The 21,239-nt window shown below is 44.4% G+C and overlaps 1 protein-coding gene across 1 annotated transcript in view; it reads left to right on the top strand.

The window, feature by feature from the left end:
• The window catches only part of LOC311106151 (neurobeachin-like), a gene marked incomplete at both ends in the record, with an annotated part of 290,049 nt that overhangs the window by 128,129 nt on the left and 140,681 nt on the right, over nucleotides 1-21,239 (top strand). The window contains 6 exons of the mRNA XM_084148480.1: nucleotides 2,611-2,737; nucleotides 3,418-3,525; nucleotides 5,304-5,431; nucleotides 9,054-9,115; nucleotides 16,548-16,612; nucleotides 20,423-20,531. Of these exons, the coding sequence (XP_084004606.1) occupies nucleotides 2,611-2,737; nucleotides 3,418-3,525; nucleotides 5,304-5,431; nucleotides 9,054-9,115; nucleotides 16,548-16,612; nucleotides 20,423-20,531 (599 nt within the window). The remainder of the gene's footprint in view (nucleotides 1-2,610; nucleotides 2,738-3,417; nucleotides 3,526-5,303; nucleotides 5,432-9,053; nucleotides 9,116-16,547; nucleotides 16,613-20,422; nucleotides 20,532-21,239) is intronic.

The raw sequence follows: 21,239 nt of genomic DNA, 5'->3' as shown, positions 1-21,239 counted from the left end.
GAATAGGAGCAGAATCTGTGTCCCAAATGGCTCCCTATGTAGTGCTCTACTTTTAACCAAGGCCCATAGGGATCTGGTCAAAAGTGGTGCACTATATAAAGAATAGGGTGCCATTTGGGACAGATCCAATTTGTTGCTCGGCTGGAAGACTGAGGTTTAATGGTGGAGTCTAGGTCCAAAAGACTTCTCAACAGCTTCTACCCCCAAGCCATAAGACTCCTGAACAGCTAATCATGGCTACCCGGACTATTTGCACTGCCCCCCCACCCCATCCTTTTTACGCTGCTGCTACTCTGTTAAGTATTTATGCATAGTCACTTTAACTCTACCCACATGTACATATTGCCTCAACTGCCTCAACTGGCCGGTGCCCCCGCACATTGACTATGCAACGGTACCCCCCTGTATATATAGCCTCCCTACTGTCACTTTATTCTATTGTATATATAGCCTCCCTACTGTCACTTTATTTTTTACTTCTGCTCTTTTTTTTTTTCTCAACACTTTTTTGTTGTTGTTTTATTCTTACTTTTTTTGTTTAAAATAAATGCACTGTTGGTTAAGGGCTGTAAGTAAGCATTTCACTGTAATGTCTGCACCTGTTGTATTCGGCGCATGTGACCAATAAAATTTGATTTGATTTGATTTGAGTGTAGAAACTCATACTGAGCACCAGAGGGCACTCTCTACTGTTCTATCTACTGACAGGGCCAGGCTTGCTATACTTAAGCAATAAGGCCCAAGGAGGTGTGATATATGGCCAATATACCACGGCTAAGGGCTGTTCTTAAGCACGACGCAACGCGGAGTGGTAGTTGTAGTGTAGTGGTAGTTGTAGTGTAGTGTAGTGGTAGTTGTAGTGTAGTGTAGTGGTAGTTGTAGTGTAGTGGTAGTTGTAGTGGTAGTTGTAGTGTAGTGTAGTGGTAGTTGTAGTGTAGTGGTAGTTGTAGTGTAGTGATAGTTGTAGTGTAGTGATAGTTGTAGTGTAGTGGTAGTTGTAGTGGTAGTGATAGTTGTAGTGTAGTGGTAGTTGTAGTGGTAGTGGTAGTGGTATTGGTAGTTGTAGTTTAGTGGTAGTTGTAGTTGTAGTGTAGTGGTAGTTGTAGTGTAGTGGTAGTTGTAGTGTAGGAGTAGAGGTAGTTGTAGTGTAGTAGTAGAGGTAGTTGTAGTGTAGGAGTAGAGGTAGTTGTAGTGTAGTAGTAGAGGTAGTTGTAGTGTAGGAGTAGAGGTAGTTGTAGTGTAGTAGTAGAGGTAGTTGTAGTGTAGGAGTAGAGGTAGTTGTAGTGTAGTAGTAGAGGTAGTTGTAGTGTAGAGTGCGTCCTAAATGGCACCCTATTCCATACGTAGTGCACTACTGTAGGGAATATAGGAGTAGGGCCTATGGGTCCTGGACAAAAGTAGTGCACTAAATAGGGAAAAGGGTTCCATTTGACTGTCATCTCCCCTGAGGCCCTGCTCCGTGCTGTTGAGCACAGGGTCCCATGATGCAGCAGGCCTTCGAAAGAAGCCACTTAATACAGAGACCATTAGAGCTGCAACACCTATTAAATGTTCCTATCCCCTCAGTCAGTGTGCTTTCAGCTAAACCCAGGGGCTCTCCTCTCTCCCCTCCTTCCCATTCTCTCTCTTTCTCTCCCACTTTTCCATCTATAACCTTCTGTCCCTACCTTCCTCCCTCCTTCTCTGTCACTCCCCTCCCTCTTTCTCACTCTCTCTCTCCCCCTCCCCCCTTCTCTCTCACCCCCTCTTTCTCCCACTCTCTCTCCCCCTCCCTCCCTCCTTCTCTCTCACCCCTCTTTACCCCCCTCACCCTCTCTCTCTCTTTTTCTCCCTCCCTCCTTCTCTCCCTCCTTCCCTCAGACCCCATTATTTCACCAGTTCTGTTCTGTTCTGTAGATGTTCTATGTCAACGTGACCCATGAACTCAATGACATGCATGTGATACCTGGAATGATGATGGATGGAAAACATCTTAATCGTATCATATTAAACATGTAACCCAATATTGGACTGAGTGATGATAACTATTGATATTTACAAGAAATGCAACAGATGTAGCTACAGTACAATGCACTGCGTTTGAACAACCAATTATAGTGAATTGGACATTAGACATTCATATACATACAATGGTCCAAGGCGGATGTCATTCCTATAGGTCGGCCCTGTAACTGAAACAGACCATGGGTAGATGGTATGCAGCATAGTTGTATACTGTATAGTTGTATACTTGGGTATATAATGGAATTGTATACTGTATATTTCTATACTTGGGCATATAATGGAGGTGTATACTGTATATTTTTATACTTGGGTATATAATATAGTTGTATACTGTATAGTGCATGCTGTACTGTATAGTTGTAACTGTATAATGCAGTTGTATACTGTGTATTTCTATAGTTGGGTATATAATTGAGTTGTACGCTGTACTGTATAGTTGTATACGTGGGTATATAATGGATTTGTATACTGTATATTTCTATACTTAGATATAAAAGTAGTACGCTGAGTTGTATAGTTGAATACTTGGTTACATAATATAGTTGTATACTTCTGCTCACATACTTCTCTCAGTGTGACGTAGGTTGGTGTGTTTGTTCCCTGCAGGAGCTACAGACTCAGCCTCCTCTTCCTCCACTTCTTCCTCATCCTTCGTCAATGGGGCCACCAGTAAGAACCTGCCTGCTGTCCAGCCAGTGGCGCCCATGCCTGAAGACACAGTGGAGAACATGAGGTAGGGTCAGGGTGTGACAGTACTGTGTGTGTGTGTAGTAGGCAGATTATGCATTTCAGTGCAACAGATATATTCACCATATATCACCTGGAGCCACAGAACAGTGCATGTCTTTCTCTATCAGCATGTAACCGCTGCCTGTGGTGTTGTGTGAATGGTAATTCAGAGAAAACAGTGTGTGTTAAGGTGTGTGTGGAGGCTGTTGTGACCTTGACTCCTCGTCCCCACCTCCTGTAATGGTTTGTGACAGACATCTCTAGTGCTGCAGAGAGCCTGAGTACCTCTCTCTCTGTCTCCCAGTCCCACAGCCTCAACACATACACACAAGCACAGACACACACTCACACACACACTCTCGCTCTCTCTCCCTTCTGCCCCCCTCTAAAGGAATTGCAAATCAGTTGCCATGGCAGCAGTAACCAACATCACTTACTGTAACCGTGGAGTCAATGATGGAAGTGGCGAGTTGCAGAGCTGTGTGTGTGTGTGTGTCTCTCACCTGGTTGCAGACGTGTGTGTGATCATACTGAACTCTCATTTCAGTCCAGTCAGACTCACATGTAACTTGTTGGGTAGACAATAGACATATGGGCTCTGGTCAAAAGTAGTGCACTATAAAGGGAATAGGGTGCCATTTGGGACACAGTCATAATGACTGCTGCAATCTCTGTGTATTTCAGTGCGTTGCTCTGTGAGGTGGACGAGGATCTGAGAGTCTTTAGTTGGTCCCTGCCACGGGGCCACACAGAGACAGAGATGGCCTCCAGAGGTGCAGGCCAGTGTCATAGGCAAGCACTGTTTAACATTGCTCACACAGGTCTCACTGATGCACTCATCCCTTCACCTTTGTATTCTTCCCAGGAGGCCAAGGGGCAGAAGGCACTTTGCTTCTAGTCCCTTCTGGGCCAAGCCTCTCTCTCTCTCTCTCTCTCTCTCTCTCTCTCTCTCTCTCTCTCTCTCTCTCTCTCTCTCACTCTCACTCTCACTCTCACTCTCACTCTCACTCTCACTCTCTCTCTCTCTCTCTCTCTCACTCTCTCTCCCTCTCTCACTCTTTTTCTGTCTGTCTGTCTGTCTGTCTGTCTGTCTGTCTGTCTGTCTGTCTGTCTGTCTGTCTGTCTGTCTGTCTGTCTGTCTGTCTGTCTGTCTGTCTGTCTGTCTGTCTGTCTGTCTGTCTGTCTGTCTGTCTGTCTGTCTGTCTGTCTGTCTGTCTGTCTGTCTGTCTGTCTGTATGTATGTATGTTTCTATACTAGTGGACAGGCTACAGGCTCAAGGTAGTATCTCTCTGCTTTTAGATGCTTCCTGTATGGTTGCATGCCCCCTCCTTCCCAGGTTGTAGATAGATAGTCTTCTCGGGTCCCGACCCAGACCCGAGGGAAAACTTTACATTTTGGACCCGCTCAGGTCCCGGGTCGGGTCTCGGGTATTTGGGTTCGGGTGGACTCCTGAAGAACTCTGCTAGACACAGTCAGGGCTCTAAACTGTGACCAATTTGGCTGCATATGCCCTGGAGTTTTATGTTGGGAGCACCATTTAGACTAAAAATAAAATCCTCAAAAAAATGCAATGCCTAACAATATTTAGCCGCAACACTCATCTCTACACTGCTCAAACAAGACAGGCTGCCTCCCGCTGCTGCTTGCTTCCATGCAGTTGCTGGGTCACACACAGTTCCTCCTGTTTATTCTCTCAGCATGCTGTCAATTCATGCACTCAACATATTCTTCCAAAATTGAGAGATGCTGCTTTCCACTTTGCTTCTTAATATGAATCTATGTTTTCTCTATTAAACTATTAGTTTGTGTATATTGCTCTCAGCAAAATGTGAGTTAGTTAGTCTAAGGAAGCTGGCATGTGCTTAAAATAATGTTAATCATTAATGCTAATCGCTAACTAGCTAGCTGGCTAGCTTAATGCCATTTAGCTAAATGAACTAGCTAGGGCAAAGCAAACGTTAGCTCTAATACAGGTTGCTACCAGTGGTGGTGTAGATCAGCATGTTGTTTGTGCAATGGCATGTGCTGAAACAGATAGCCTATTCTAAAATCTTTGTCTAAATGCAACATCTATTCAAATAGGATTAGGGTCGCCTGGGAAACACTGACCAACACTTTGGTTCCTACCCTGTCATAACTCCTACCTGTTTTTTTCATTTGTTGTCATGCCAAACAACACCAACAATATAATTAGAATAATCATTGTATTTCTATGATTCCAACAGTTCACCGAAGAATTTTGATCTATTTTCTAAATTAGGAGCACCAGTACTGTACTACCAATTATGTTATTATTTATTTATTTAGAGCCCTAGACGCAGTGTTCTGCTGTGTGTGAAGGGATGTTCTAACTCTCATGTACTAACCCAGGTGGAGGGCTCTACTCTGCTCTGCTCACCACACAACCCTACCCAACCTTATACTCAACTGTTTACTGTTGTCTTTCTCCTCTCTCCTCTATCTCTTCCTCTCCTCTCTGACATCCTCTCTCTCTCCCTCGCTCTCTTTCACCTCCCTCTCTCTCAACCCCCTCTCTCTCTGTATTTCCCTGTTCTGTTCTCTCCTACAGTATCACTACTAAGTTGGAGCGTGCGCTGGAGAAGGTGGCCCCACTCCTTAGGGAGATCTTTGTGGACTTTGCACCGTTCCTCTCTAGGACCCTGTTGGGAAGCCATGGCCAGGAGCTGCTCATAGAAGGTACAGGTGCTGTGTAGAGTCTCTCTTGTTACTCCTCCAACTGTGTGTGGAGTCCCTCCCTCCGTCCATCCCTCAGTCTGTCTGTCCTCTCCTGGCCCTCCTTATGTCCACTGGCTGCTGTGTCACTGCTGGATGCCTAGTAATGTAGCTCAGACAGGGCTACCACGCACACACACACACACACACACACACACACACACACACACACACACACACACACATACACACACACACACACACACACAGGATTAACAATTAATGGAGAGTTGACAGGTGTGAATGTTGTCTGATCCCTTCACTCAGCCTGTCTGTCCGTCTGTCAGAACGCTGGCCAAGCTGACAGATACACACAAACCTGACCACTGAGCGCGGACCGTGTACAGACCAGGCAAACACAACACACTTCACAAACACAACAGAGCCAGTATTCATAAAGCATCCCATATTACAAGAGATGGGATCAGTCCTACTTTGAGATGCTTTGCCCAGACCTTTACCAAGGAACAGAGGCTGTTTTTTCTCCCAGGCTGAATCAGGGCCCTGGTGGAAAGTCTCTCCATTTAGTAGCAATTACCAGCCATCCATCACTCTAATTACCCGGGGTCGCGCCCCGAGTGCCCCCTCACCCACCCCCATCTCCCCTCCTCCTCACCCCTCCTCTCCCCCTCTCTAGACATGTTGTCAGTGTGATAATCATGTCCAGCCACCCTGGCCTGGCCCCTGGCCCATGATGCACTTGGAGTTGGTAGGGAGGCCCCTGGGCGAACAGAGCTGTCGTTGTGATGGCCTCTCCTCTCTCTGCCTCTCCTCTCCTTACCCTTTCCTCCCCTAACTCTCCTCTCTCTGCCTCTCCTCTCCTTCCCCCTTCCTCCCCTACCTCCCCTCTCTCTGCCTCTCCTTTCCCTGCCTCCCCCTCTCTCTATGAACCCCCCCCCCTCTCCCTGCCCAGCCCGTCAGCACACTGCTCCACAATTTCACATTCACCCCAGTGATTTAACCCTGCCCTGCTCACAGGAGAGACCTGGTCAGAGGGGCATGTTTGAATAGAACACATTTAGTTTGTGTACCAGCGTATGGCCAGGGTCCATGGTCATTAGGCCAGCATACCAGAATACGGCCGGGGTCACTAGGGGCCAGGGTCACCCTACCACCTGACCCCCTGTGTCAGAGAGAGCTGAGTGATGGGAGAACTTGTCATTGCAGGAACAAGAGGTCAGCCGTGGTAGACTGTAGCTGTGTGTGTGTGTGTGTGTGTGTCCGTGTGCCTGTGTGTGTGTGTAATAGGTCATCTGTAGCTGTCTGTGAACTAGAGAGGGTCACATCCCCTGTTTACAACAGTCTCAGAGTCTCAGACCATGTCAGTGCTGTTCAAGAACAGGAGGAAGATTCACACTCTTCACATTATATAATAGTCCACATTGTCTCCATCCAAAATAGCACCCTATTTTCTATGTAGTGCACTTCTTTTGATCAAAGCCCATAGGGCTCTTGTCAAAATTAATCCAATATAGAGGAAATAGGGTGCCATTTGGAACACACACTTTGTCTCTATCTCAGTGGTTTGCAGGCAGCTATATTTTTGTATTATTGTAACATGTAAGGTAATTTACTGTTTCCAATCCTGGCAAGCTCTTTCTTTGCATCAACGGTAAAACAGAAGAGATGTTTGACATCCCTGAGATGGTCTGTCTCTGTGTTTATCAACATGTTGACATCTCATCCCTGGTTGTTGACTCGTGCTGTCAATCACACTGACTGACGTCTTCATGTAACCATGCCAATGGGCCCTGGCCCCACCAGCTCATAATGATTCCTCCAGAGTGTCTTCTTCTCTGGTAATGACTACAATGTTAGCCCCTCCCACATGTCATTGGAGAGGTTTTGTAGTGACTTACAGTTGAAGTCGGAAGTTTACATACACCTTAGCCAAATACATTTAAACTCAGTTTTTCACAATTCCTGACATTTAATCCTAGTATAAATTCCGTCAGTTAGATCATCACTTTATTTTTAAGAATGTGAAATGTCAGAATAATACTAGAGAGAATGATTTATTTCAGCTTTTATTTCTTTCATCACATTCCCAGTGGGTCAGAAGTTTACATACACTCAATTAGTATTTGGTAGCATTGCCTTTAAATTGTTTAACTTGGGTCAAACGTTTCAGGTAGCCTTCCACAAGCTTCCCACAATAAGTTGGGTGAATTTTGGCCCATTCCTCCTGACAGAGCTGGTGTAACTGAGTCAGGTTTGTAGGTCTCCTTGCTCGCATATGCTTTTTCAGTTCTGCCCACACATTTTCTATAGGATTGAGGTCAGGGCTTTGTGATGGCCACTCCAATACCTTGACTTTGTTGTCCTTAAGCCATTTTGCCACAACTTTGGAAGTATGCTTGGGGTCATTGTCCATTTGGAAGACCCATTTGAGACCAAGCTTTAACTTCCGGACTGATGTCTTGAGATGTTGCTTCAATATATCCACATAATTTTCCTTCATCATGATGCCATCTATTTTGTTTAGTGCACCAGTCCCTCCTGCAGCAAAGCACCCCCACAGCATGATGCTGCCACCCCTGTGCTTCACGGTTGGGATGGTGTTCTTCGGCTTGCAAGCCTTCCCCTTTTTCCTCCAAACATAACGATGGTCATTATGGCCAAACAGTTCTATTTTTGTTTCATCAGACCAGAGGACATTTCTCCAAAAAGTACGATCTTTGTCCCCATGTGCAGTTGCCTTTTTTATGGAGGTTTTGGAGCAGTGGCTTCTTCCTTGCTGAGCGGCCTTTCAGGTTATGTCGATATAGGACTCGTTTTACTGTGGATATAGATACTTTTGTACCTGTTTCCTCCAGCATCTTCACAAGGTCCTTTGCTGTTGTTCTGGGATTGATTTGCACTTTTCGCACCAAAGTACGTTCATCTCTAGGAGACAGAATGCGTCTCCTTCCTGAGTGGTATGACAGCTGCGTGGTCCCATGGTGTTTATACTTGCGTACTATTGTTTGTACAGATGAACATGGTACCTTCAGGTGTTTGGAAATTGCTCCCAAGGATGAACCAGACCTGTGGAGGTCTACAATTTTTTTTCTGAGGTCTTGGCTGATTTCATTTAATTTTCCCATGATGTCAAGCAAAGAGGCACTGCGTTTGAAGGTAGGCCTTGAAATACATCCTCAGGTACACCTCCAATTGACTCAAATTATGTAAATTTGCCTATCAGAAGCTTCTAAAGCCATGACATCATTTTCCGGAATTTTCCAAGCTGTTTAAAGGCACAGTCAACTTAGTGTATGTAAACTTCTGACCCACTAGAATTGTGATACAGTGAATTATAAGTGACATAATCTGTCTGTAAACAATTGTTGGAAAAATTACTTGTGTCATGCACAAAGTAGATGTCCTAACCGACTTGCCAAAACTATAGTTTGTTAACAAGACATTTGTGGAGTGGTTGAAAACCGAGTTTTAATGACTCCAACCTAAATGTATGTAAACTTCCGACTTCAACTGTATATGAAGGCACTAGGAACTGTTGAGCCAAGTAAGACTGTCCTGTGTGTTGTATGACAACTCTGCTTCTAACCCTCTGTCCCGTCCTGCCCTGTCCTGTCTGCCCCGCCAGGTCTGGTGTGTATGAAGTCCAGCACCTCTGTAGTGGAACTAGTCATGCTGCTCTGCTCTCAGGTGAGATTCTCTCTTTCTCCTCACATCTCCCTCCTTTTCTCTCCCTCTCTGCTTCTTCCTTCCTCCTCACACATCCCTCTCTTCCCCCCACTCCCTCCCTTCTCTCGTCTCTATCTCTTCCGCCTTCTTTTTTGTCTCCTTCTTGCCTCCAAATCTCTCCTCTCCTCCCTGTGATGGACTATAAAGATGAGGCTGCTTCCAGCTCCAGGTCTCTGGGTCGTTCCACGAAATGAGTCCCTTTTGCATCCCTTTTGAAGTAGAGATTGTGCACCAATATTCCATTTTAAAAGCCTGTTATGTTAAATGAAGTGCCCTTTTAATATAGACCACATTGAAAACTCAATAAATCTGTGCCAAAATTCCCTCTGTGATTTCTAGCAAGATTTTAACCCACTGAACCCCAAAATGTCTCCAAGTTTTCATCATCATTGTAAAGCCCTAGTTATTTTGTTGCTTTGACAGTCATTTCTGAAGATTATTATTTATTTAATGTGATTAGTGATTCATTTTAAGAAAAAAACAAAAACCTGTCCCTCATTTTAAGGTCAACCCGGTGACATGAACTGAACTCTTGCTTTAATATGTTAAAACTATTTCTATTTTTTTCAAAAGAAACATTGAACATCTAATAGTCATAGTGTAATCATTAATCGTAGTGGTTAAACTGGTTCTACTTTATTTGGCCATTTTGTGGTGTTTTCAGGGTGAAAACTGAGTGGGTCGAGCATAACACGTCAACCCTGTTACCCATAGATAGACAGGCTATAAATGTTTTATCAATTTAAAAAAAAATGTGAAGCTTGCATTCAATTTCCCCTCCGTGTTGCACACAACAATTCCCCCTGTCACAAGGGGATTTATGGCTGATTTAAGATGAAGTCGTCAACCCTGTAAAGGTCAACCCTGTTACTTTATTTTGTACTTAATAGGCACTAACTATAGTATTTTATTTATTTAACCTCTTGAGATGGTAAAACATGTTTTTTATTAATTTGAACATGTGCTCTTCATGACAATGTTAAAATTAGGTGAAATCAAAAGTAATTTTTTTCCATCAAGTTATAGTACCGAAAGGGACTCAGTTCGTGGAACGACGCCTCTGTGATTATACCATTATAAGTTCTCACCACCACCCTCTCCCCTTATCTCCTCCCTGTCCCCTTATCTCCTCCCTGTCCCCTTATCTCCTCCCTGACCCCTTATCTCCTCCCTGTCCCCTTACCTCCTCCCTGTCCCCTTATCTCCTCCCTGTCCCCTTATCTCCTCCCTGTCCCCTTACCTCCTCCCTGTCCCCTTATCTCCTCCCTGTCCCCTTATCTCCTCCCTGACCCCTTATCTCCTCCCTGTCCCCTTACCTCCTCCCTGTCCCCTTATCTCCTCCCTGTCCCCTTATCTCCTCCCTGTCCCCTTACCTCCTCCCTGTCCCCTTATCTCCTCCCTGTCCCCTTATCTCCTCCCTGTCCCCTTATCTCCTCCCTGTCCCCTTATCTCCTCCCTGACCCCTTATCTCCTCCCTGTCCCCTTACCTCCTCCCTGTCCCCTTATCTCCTCCCTGACCCCTTATCTCCTCCCTGTCCCCTTACCTCCTCCCTGTCCCCTTACCTCCTCCCTGTCCCCTTACCTCCTCCCTGTCCCCTTATCTCCTCCCTGTCCCCTTACCTCCTCCCTGTCCCCTTACCTCCTCCCTGTCCCCTTATCTCCTCCCTGTCCCCTTACCTCCTCCCTGTCCCCTTACCTCCTCCCTGTCCCCTTATCTCCTCCCTGTCCCCTTATCTCCTCCCTGTCCCCTTATCTCCTCCCTGTCCCCTTACCTCCTCCCTGTCCCCTTATCTCCTCCCTGTCCCCTTACCTCCTCCCTGTCCCCTTATCTCCTCCCTGTCCCCTTATCTCCTCCCTGTCCCCTTACCTCCTCCCTGTCCCCTTATCTCCTCCCTGTCCCCTTATCTCCTCCCTGTCCCCTTATCTCCTCCCTATCCCCTTACCTCCTCCCTCTCCCCTTATCTCCTCCCTGTCCCCTTACCTCCTCCCTCTCCCCTTACCTCCTCCCTCTCCCCTTATCTCCTCCCTCTCCCCTTATCTCCTCCCTGTCCCCTTACCTCCTCCCTCTCCCCTTACCTCCTCCCTGTCCCCTTATCTCCTCCCTGTCTCCTTATCTCCTCCCTGTCCCCTTATCTTCTTTCTGTCCTCATAGGGAATCAGCTTCACCTCATGTAAATCTGTGTGGGACTGATCACCTCCTCTAGTTAAGCCCAATGGTGTACAGTGCCTTCAGAAAGTATTCATACCCCTTGTCTTATTCCACATTTTGTTGTGTTATAACCTGAATACAAAATGGATTAAATCTTTTTTTTACTCGCCCATCTACACACAATACCCCATAATGACAAATACTTTGTAGAAGCACCTTTGGCGGCGATTACAGCTGTGAGTCTTTTTGGACAAGTCTGGAAGAGCTTTGCAAACCTGGATGGTACAATATTTGCCCATTATTCTTTTTTAAATTCTTCAAGCTCTTGATTTTGTATCATTTTCATGTCTTGCCATAGATTTCAAGCCGATTTAAGTCAAAATTGTAACTAGGCCACTCAGGAACATTCAATGTCAACTTAGTAAGTAACTCCAGTGTAGATTTGGCCTTGTGTTTTAGGTTGTTGTCCTGCTGAAAGGTGAATTTGTCTCCCAGTTTCTGTTGGAAAGCAGACTGAACCAGGTTTTCCTCTATGATTTTGCCTGTGCTTATAGCTGTATTCCATTTCTTTTTATCCTAAAAAACTCCCTAGTCCTTGCTGATGACAAGCATACCCATAACATGATGCAGCCACCACCATGCTTGAAAATATGAAGAGTGGTACTCAGTGATGTGTTGTGTTTGATTTGCTCCAAACATAACGCTTTGTATTCAGGACAAAAAGTTAAGTTCCTTGTTGCAAACAGGCTTCCTTGTTTTCACTCTGTAATTTAGGTTAGTATTGTGGAGTAAATACAATGTTGTTGATCCATCCTCAGTTTTCTCATATCACAACTATTAAACTCTGTAACTGTTTTAAAATCACCATTGGCCTCATGGTGAAATCCCTGAGCAGTTTCCTTACCTTCTGGCAACTGAGTAAGGAAGGACGCCTGTATCTTTGTAGGCTGTAACACAACAAAATGTGGAAAAAGTAAAGGGGTGTGAATACTTTCTGAAGGAACTGTATGTAAACCCTGGATTGCTGATCCTATGTATTAGCCATTGAGAGGCTTTGAAGCCACCGGTCGGCCATATTGGCACTCCCCAGTAGGAGCAGTCCTCCATAGGAATGAATGGAATTCTACAGTATTTCAAATAAATGTTTCAAGGACAAAATTATATGTATTTAAGTATAATTTTTTTTGTATTGGGGACAGTAACATTAGCAATAAAAAAGTATACTTTAAGGAATTGTTTTAATATATTTTTAATTTTACATTTTTATGTTTAGCTCACATAATATAATTAAAAAGTATGCATTAAGGTGTCTGAAATATAAAAAATGGGGCAAAAATGAATGAAGACATTAATAAATGCATTTCTAGAGCTTCCAAAATACTTTTTACAATGGAGGGGGAGTGCCAAGACATCGCCCCCTATCAGTCATCTAGTGTATATATAAATAATTGGTTAAGCCTCTTATGTCTCAAAGGGTCATAGTCCCAATGTAGCAGTTAGAACAGGAGATAGTTAACATACCTTCTGTCTGCAGGGCCAGTCAGTCAGTCCATAAGGAAGGCATTAGGTGGTGCCTCTCTCTCTGAGTATCCAGTCTGCAGGGATGGAGGCTGCAGTAGGAGGCACAGTGTCCAGAGCCCAGAGCCCCTGCAGCGACGCAGCCGGCCAATCCTGCAGTATGGAGCCAGTCAGCCCGTCAGCTCCCATACATATCCATGCATTTGTTATTAGAGGGATGAGATTAAGGAGCATTCCTCTCTCTCTACTCACACAACCACCCGAGCCTTGCAGTAGTGAATCATGCTGTTACTGCTGTTCTTTTGAAGTTTCTGAGGGAATGTTCCCTTCGTCTTACTCTCTTCTGGCTGTCTGTCTGTCTTTCTGGAGGCTAACCTAGCACTGTGGCTATGGGATGTCTACCTTCTCTTCCCAGCTCCTGGATTTACTGAGGTCTGGGAGTGTCAGCGAGCCGTGTACTCCCCCCCCCCCCCCCCCCCCCTCACACAGTCACCCACCCCACATATTCCCCCCACCCCCGACACAGATAGTATTACTGCGGCTCCAATAGTTCCTGCCATTAGAGTTCTCCTGGAATGAAACCCAGCCTGAGATATCGACCAGTCAGAGAGGCTGAAAGTGAATCTGCTTGGCCTGAGTTGGAACCACAGCTTTATCCAGCAGCACTGGCAGGGATGGGCACAGTGGAACTCGTTATTCCTGATCTGATTCCATCAGTAGTGACTTTCCTGTATGAGGTTAAGACAAGTCTGTATGGGGCTAGTACAAGGCTGTATGGGGCTAGGACAAGGCTTTATGGTGCTGGGACAAGGCTGCATGGGGTTAGGACAAGGCTGCATGGGGCTAGGACAAGGCTGTATGGGGCTAGGACAAGGCTGTATGGGGCTAGGACAAGGCTGAATGGGGCTAGGACAGGGCTGTATGGGGCTGGGACAAGGCTGTATGGGGCTAGGACAAGGCTGTATGGGGCTGGGGCTGTATGGGGCTAGGACAAGGCTGTATGGGGCTGGGGCTGAGGCTGGGGCTGTATGGGGCTTGGACAGGCAGCAGACTCTGTGTGTCTTCACAGACAGCCTGGTGAATGAAAAGGTCAAACAGCTCTGTTTCTTGTAACAGCTTAAACACACAGGGGATCTGCAGTGGAGCCTGGGAGATTTACTGACAGAGAGCGTCCAGATGTGGAGAGCAGAGCAGATAAAAGACTACAGCCTCGCTCTGACAGCCTGGATTGAGACGCCACAATACTGCTGTCTGCCTGTCGCCTACTGACGTCTGGGAGTATGGAGGGCTGCAGAGGAACAAGAGGCTTGTGTGTAACAAACAATTTAAAACTATGAAATTCAGGACCCCTTAACCAATAGGATAATTTTCCAAGGTGAAACACTCCCAGACACCACAGATAGTCAGCTTTTCTTATCTGAGCTCCTGAGCCACACCCCTCCCCTGGCTGCAGGTCAGCCCATAGCTAGATGTTCTGGGTTCTGTTGCAGGTCAGCCCATAACCAGAGGTTCTACAGGTCTGCCCATAGACAGAGGTTCTACAGGTCTGCCCATATACAGAGGTTCTACAGGTCTGCCCATAGACAGAGGTTCTGCAGGTCAGCCCATAGACAGAGGTTCTGCAGGTCAGCCCATAGACAGAGGTTCTGGGTTCTGTTTCTCTGCATCTACATGAAGGATCATATTACTTCCTCCTGGAGAAGCATGTCAGGCCTAATTTCCTTCAAACAGGCAACAATGGGCTTTCCCGAAATCCCTGCCATCACAGCACAGCCCCTTTGGAGCCCTGCTGCGCAGAAGAAGAAAAAACCAGTAGGGGAAGTAAACATCTGAAGCTCCATCCCACTGTAACGGTAACCAGAGAGTTTACTGTACTGTAACTCAGCTAGACAAGATAGAAGATCCCATCAGTTCAGGCTGAGTTTTCCCCCTCCTACCTGATGTCACTGTCCTGGCGCTGCACGAGACACATCTGCTTTGATTTCCGTGTTTATTTTTGTCACGTGAGTGTGGTGCGTGCAGATCCTCAGAAGACTGGCCGAACATGAGCCCTGTCCAAATCAGTAACAGCCTATTGTAGAGCGGATACTGTAGCAGAGAGAGAGAGAGATGTGGAGATCAGATGCCCAGCATATCAGCACTGTCTCTCTCACTTAACGTAACGTAATGTGAGGTGGAACTGTGCTCTCTAGCCTGGTCCAGTCTGTCACATACTACAGCAACTATGGCACTAACATGCTACCATACACTATTTAGTCAATGGCAATCTGCATTCACAACTTTTAATCCCAAAGTCCTTTGACTCTTACATCCCAAACAATATGTTTGTTTTCCAGTCTTACTCTTCTGCTACAAATAACTAAAGAGCATCACCCTCTGTTCCAATAGGCCGTCTGGATTTTATTACCATTTCTGAGATGAAGAATCTCATTTGTTAGCCTCTTCTATGCGTGAGATTCAGTTGGTTTTATACCTGACACTTGGCTAGCATTGAAAACTGGGAACCTTTTCCCCTTTTATATTCCTTCTCTTTTTTTCTCTTTCTATTTTGAACTGTGGCCTCCTCTGTTTTCCCTTCCATTTGCTCCTCAGTGAGTGAGCAGAGAGCCCAGGTTCCCACAGTGCAAGGCCCTCTCCTCTCCTCCGCTCTTTCTCTCCTCCGCTCCCAAACGGCTTTTTAATCATTCCCAGACCGGGTAGTGATGGTGATGGTGAGAGGGTGGGGAGTGCCGTGGCCCCGGGGCTGCAGCCGCTCTAGGCTCCGGCTCCACACTGCAGTAGATGGCTCTCCTATCCTCAGTCATCTGTCAGTGTGCAAACGGAGGAAATGGCTGTATTTAAGGCTGAGGATACAGTTTCATCCCCAATTACATCTCTCCTGTGTTTACCGATCTGTTCACAGAGGAAGGTCTCATCCCAAATGCCACCCTATTCCTTATTTAGTGCACTACTTTTGACTAGGGTCCATAGGGCTCTGCTCAAAAGTAGGGCATAGCATGCCATTTGGGATGCATCTGAAGAAAGGAGGCACGCTCACACATGCAGGGCAGAGATTCGGCTTTTTATAGCCAGCGCTTCTCTTTGAAAGGATTCAACGACCTTAATGCCTTCTTTGTTTCCTTACTTCAATATGCGATGTTCATTTGAATTGCAGCGGAGACTGGCCATGCAGATAGATCCATGTGTTTCTCAGAGACCCTGTAGCATTTTATAGCATTGCTGTTTTTATTGTACATGTTTTTTTGGTTTTGGAAATATTTTTCTGATTTGTGAAGCTTTCAGGGCAAAGTGTTCCATAATCGTTTTTTTATTACTATGTTATTGTTACTTTATTGCCTCCCTATGATTTTTATTGAAAATTAGCCCATTGATATGTTTTTATAGCCATCGCCTAGTAGCGCTGATTAGAATGTAATGAGCTCTGGGTTTTTACGTCTTTAACTGTTTACAGACTGAGTTAGAATAGCAAAGGCGAGAGCAGACAGCCCTGTCTCTGAATTTGAAGTAGGAGTTGTTAGTATACACACAAGCTATCAGAGAAGAATATAGTATCCTAATCCAAGTAAAAAAGTTTTTGCCAAAGCTGAATCTCTCCAGCGTCTTGAAAAGGTAACCCCACTCAACCCTGTGGAAGGCTTTGTCTGCGACATACAGGCACAGAGCCAGTATAAGTAACTAACTATCCAACGTTCTTCCTCTCCTCTTCTCCTCCTCCTTCTGTCTCAGGAGTGGCAGAACTCGATCCAGAAAAATGCCGGCCTCGCCTTCATCGAGCTCATCAATGAGGGAAGGTAGGTATCATATTCACACGCTCGCACGCACCCGCACACACACACCATATGTTTTACTATCCTTGTGGGGACCTAAAATGTATTTCCATTAAAAATTTTCCTTAACCCTAACCCTGAACCTAACCCTAACTCCTAACCCTAACCCCTAACACTAATTGTAACCCTAACCCAAACCCTAAACCTAACCCCTAAACTTAAAATAGCCCTTGTCCTCGTGGGGACATGGGAAATGTCCCCACGAGGGAGAATATTCCTTGTTTTACTATCCTTGTGGGAACTTTTGTGGATTTACGGTACTCACACACACCACACACCACACACCACACACACACACACACCAGCTCTGAGCAGGTTGTTCGGTTCAGTGGCAGCACTGCCGGTGTGTGGTGCTGTTCTGTGTAGTGCAGCATGTTAGACTTTTTGTGCTCTATAGGGGTTAAGGTAAATAAAATTGGTGTGACAGAGTGATGTAACAATATCAACACAATAGCAGTCGAGGTATACCAAACCTTTTTTGATATACTAAGAGGACCGTTATTAGCATGTTTTAACCACTCCTATGTAAATGGTAGATTATCTGACACTCAAGAAGAAGGTCTGATCTCATTATTACTGAAACAGGATACAAGTGGAAAATATAAAGATCCAGTCCATTTACAAAATTGGAGGCCCCTTACACTTCAGTGTTGTGATACAAAAATCCTAGCAAAATGTATAGCGCATAGAATTAAAAAGGTATTGTCGGATATTATTCATTCTAATCAGACAGGTTTTTTACATGGAAGATACATTGGAGATAATATAAGGCAAGTATTGGAAACAATAGAACACTATGGAAAATATGGGAAACCAGGCCTGCTATTCATAGCAGACTTCGAAAAGGCATTTGATAAAGTTCGACTGGGGTTTATATATAAATGCCTGGAGCATTTCAATTTTGGAGAATCTCTTATAAAATGGGTCAAAACCATGTATAGTAACCCTAGGTGTAAAATAGTAAATAATGGCTATTTCTCAGAAAGTTTTAAACTGTCAAGAGGAGTGAAACAAGGTTGTCCACTATCGGCATATCTATTTATTGTGGCCATCGAGATGTTAGCTATTAAAATCAGATCCAATAATAATATCAGAGGATTAGAAATACAGGGCTTAAAAACAAAGGTGTCATTGTACGCTGATGATTCATGTTTTCTTTTAAATCCACAACTAGAATCCCTCCACAGCCTCATAGAGGATCTAGATACATTTTCTAACCTCTCTGGATTACAACCAAATTATGACAAATGTACTATATTACGTATTGGATCACTAAAAAATAAAAATTTTACATTACCATGTAGTTTACCAATAAAATGGTCTGATGGTGATGTGGATATACTCGGAATACATATCCCAAAGGAAATAAATGATCTCACTTCAGTACATTTTAATAGAAAGTTAGCAAAAATAGATAAGATCTTACTACCATGGAAAGGAAAATACCTGTCAATTTGTGGAAAAATCACCCTGATTAACTCTTTAGTATTCTCCCAGTTTACCTATTTGCTTATGGTCTTGCCTACGCCTAGCGAACAGTTTTTTAAATTATATGAGAAAAAAATATTCAATTTTATTTGGAACGGCAAGCCAGACAAAATTAAAAGGGCATATTTATATAATGAATATGAATTCGGAGGACAGAAATTATTAAATATTAAAGCATTAGACCTATCACTAAAAGCTTCAGTCATACAAAAGTTATACTTATATCCAAACTGGTTCTCAAGCAAATTAGTAAGATTGTCTCACCCAATGTTCAAGAAAGGCCCTTTTCCCTTTATTCAGATTACAACCTCTCACTTTCAGTTATTTGAAAAGGAAATAATCTCCCAAATATCACTATTTCTAAAACAAGCCATAGAAAGTTGGTTGCAATTTCAATTTAATCCTCCAGAAACGACAGAACAAATAATGCAACAAATATTGTGGTTAAATTCAAATATACTAATTGACAAAAAACCTTTATTTTTTGACAGAATGTTATGTTGCACATGCAGCTAACAAAAACATATGGAAATGTCTGCTCTACCCAAAATTACAACCAAATAATTGCAGCCTTACCGCAAAAGTGGAAGAGGAAAGTGGAAGGGGAGAAAGTAAGGAACTTGTCTGTCGGCTTTGTGATAAATAAAAAAGTATATCAGTTTCACTTAAGGACCAAAGGATTGACAGCCGTCCCATATAGATTGCAAAATAGTTGGGAAGAGATCTTTGACGTACCGATCCCATGGCATAGTGTTTATGAACTGACACGCAAAACGACACCGGATTCAAAAATTAGAATCTTTCAATTTAAATTATTATATAAAATTCTTGCTACCAATAGAATGTTATTTATATGGGGGATACAATCTTCCCAGCTCTGCAGATTTTGCTGTGAAGAGACAGAATCATTAGATCATTTGTTTTGGTTCTGTCCATTTGTAGCTTGTTTTTGGACACAGGACACAAATAACAACAAATAATAACAAAGATAGCTAATAATGTAAGCATACTGTGTCCATAATAAGTATATAGGTTGTATGTTGGGAGCTTTTGGGAAAGAGCACAGTTAGAAAGATATGGCATATAGAAGCAAACCGGATGAACATCATGAAAATGATCGGAGAGGTTGAGAGTAGAAGAAGTTCAGGAGCAAAAATATATATATATTTATATAATATAATTATTGTAAAATTAACTCTGTCCATAAGGTGTAGATAGTAAGTATAGACCGGAAGTAGAGGCCTGGGCATTGTTGTTCACTAATTTACTCCAAGTAGGGAAAGGATGGTGGGTTGAAAAGTAATAAAGGGGAGTATATATATATAACAAAAACATGGGGGATTGGAAGTGATGCAGACAATTACATTGATAGAAGATACAATCTATCTGCAATATTAAGCTGATCCATTCCCCCAGAAAAGAAAAAAAAACACACAATAGTGTATCCCCTCTATCTGTGTATTCCCCACCCCCTCTCTGTGAGTGTGGCAGGCTCAGATCAGGCAGGGTGTTATAGAATAGATCAGCCTCCAAGTCCATCTGGTGACCCATCTGTGTAACCCTCTTACATCCAAACTGCCCAGCCTCAGCCTTATGCCCCAGGTCCTATACCCAAGCCCCAGCCCTATACCCCAGTGCAGCCTCACTGTGCCCAACCCAGCCCAGTCCTAGCCCTCCCTGGCACCTCCCTTGGCCCCCTGTTGATAAAGAGCCTTACTCAGTTGTGGCCTGGCCGTTCTGCTACACCGCCTCTCTATCACTCTACCACTCTGTCACACGGCGCTGTCCAGGGTGCTGCTGGCAGATCTCATCTCTCCTACACTACCACTATCTCAGTACTGTGGACACCTGAGCTGTCCCAAATGGCACCCTATTACCTATGTAGTGCACTATAATGGAAATAGGTTGCCTTTTGGGATGTAGAAGAGGGTATCAGAAGCTCTGTAATTAAAACAAAGCAGACCTAATTGGGTGTAAAATGGCATATAATCTCCACATAATAGCCTGGGTGTTTTCAATTATTTAAAAGATTGAAGCGTGGGCAGAAGCAGGTAGAGTGTACGCCAGGGAGAATGAGGAGTCAGTCAGCCATGGAAGGAGAGGAGGCGATCGGGGCCAGAGACGTCAGGGAGATGGAGATGAGGTTGGAGGTTCGGAAGGGAGGGGTGTGTGTGGGGGGGTGTCTGTCTATGTGTCTGTGTGTTTCAGGTTGTTGTGTCATGCTATGAAGGACCACATAGTTGTGTTAACTGACTGACTCACTAGTATTCTGCCTGTCTGTTCCAGATTGCTGTGTCATGCTATGAAGGACCACATCGTGCGTGTTGCCAACGAGGCAGAGTTCATCCTCAACAGACAGAGAGCAGAAGACGTCCATAAACACGCTGAGTTTGAGGTACAGTACATATATATATAGTAGGCCTACAGTACAGATAGTACCTTATCTAATCTAGTCAACTGACTACAGCAGCCTTCCTAGTCCCTGCTCTGGAGTGACTGACTTCAAGTGCGTCCCAAATGGCACCCTATTCCCTACATAGTGCACTACCTTTGACCAGGGCCCATAGAAATAGTGTGGCATTTGGGAGGCAGCCCGGGTCTGTGAGAGAATAGTACTGGATTAGCAGCAGCTCAGTACACCTATAGTCCCCAGGAGGATTATTGTCCTACCATTAGGCCACTCTAAGGGATTATAATAACCAGCCTGCTAGCAATATTAATAAGAAGACTGAATGATATGCCAGCTATATTAATATCTGGTCTTATTGGCTTTAATCCCGTCCAACAGTGTAATGAGTCTACCCCAGAGACAGTACTTACCCCACATATCAAACACACTGCCTGTTCTCACTACAAAGCATCAGAACACCAACACTCTTATTATTGATTTCTGTAGGAATTAGAGGTTGTCTGCAGTAATTAGACAGTATCTGCATCCCAAATGGCACCCTATTCTCTTTATAGTGTGCTACTTTTGATCAGTACCCAATAGGCTCTGGCCAAAAGTAGTGCACCATATAGGGAATAGGATGCTATTTGGGGCGCAATCAGTCTTTAGTAATGCCACTTTCTGTGTCTGATTAATTATTTATTAAATGTAAGG

This window comes from Coregonus lavaretus, assembly GCF_964263955.1.
Source record: "Coregonus lavaretus genome assembly, chromosome: 30".
Classification (NCBI taxonomy): Eukaryota; Metazoa; Chordata; class Actinopteri; order Salmoniformes; family Salmonidae; genus Coregonus; species Coregonus lavaretus.
Note: the sequence above shows the minus strand (reverse complement) of the source record. Positions and strands in the feature narration are given on the sequence as shown.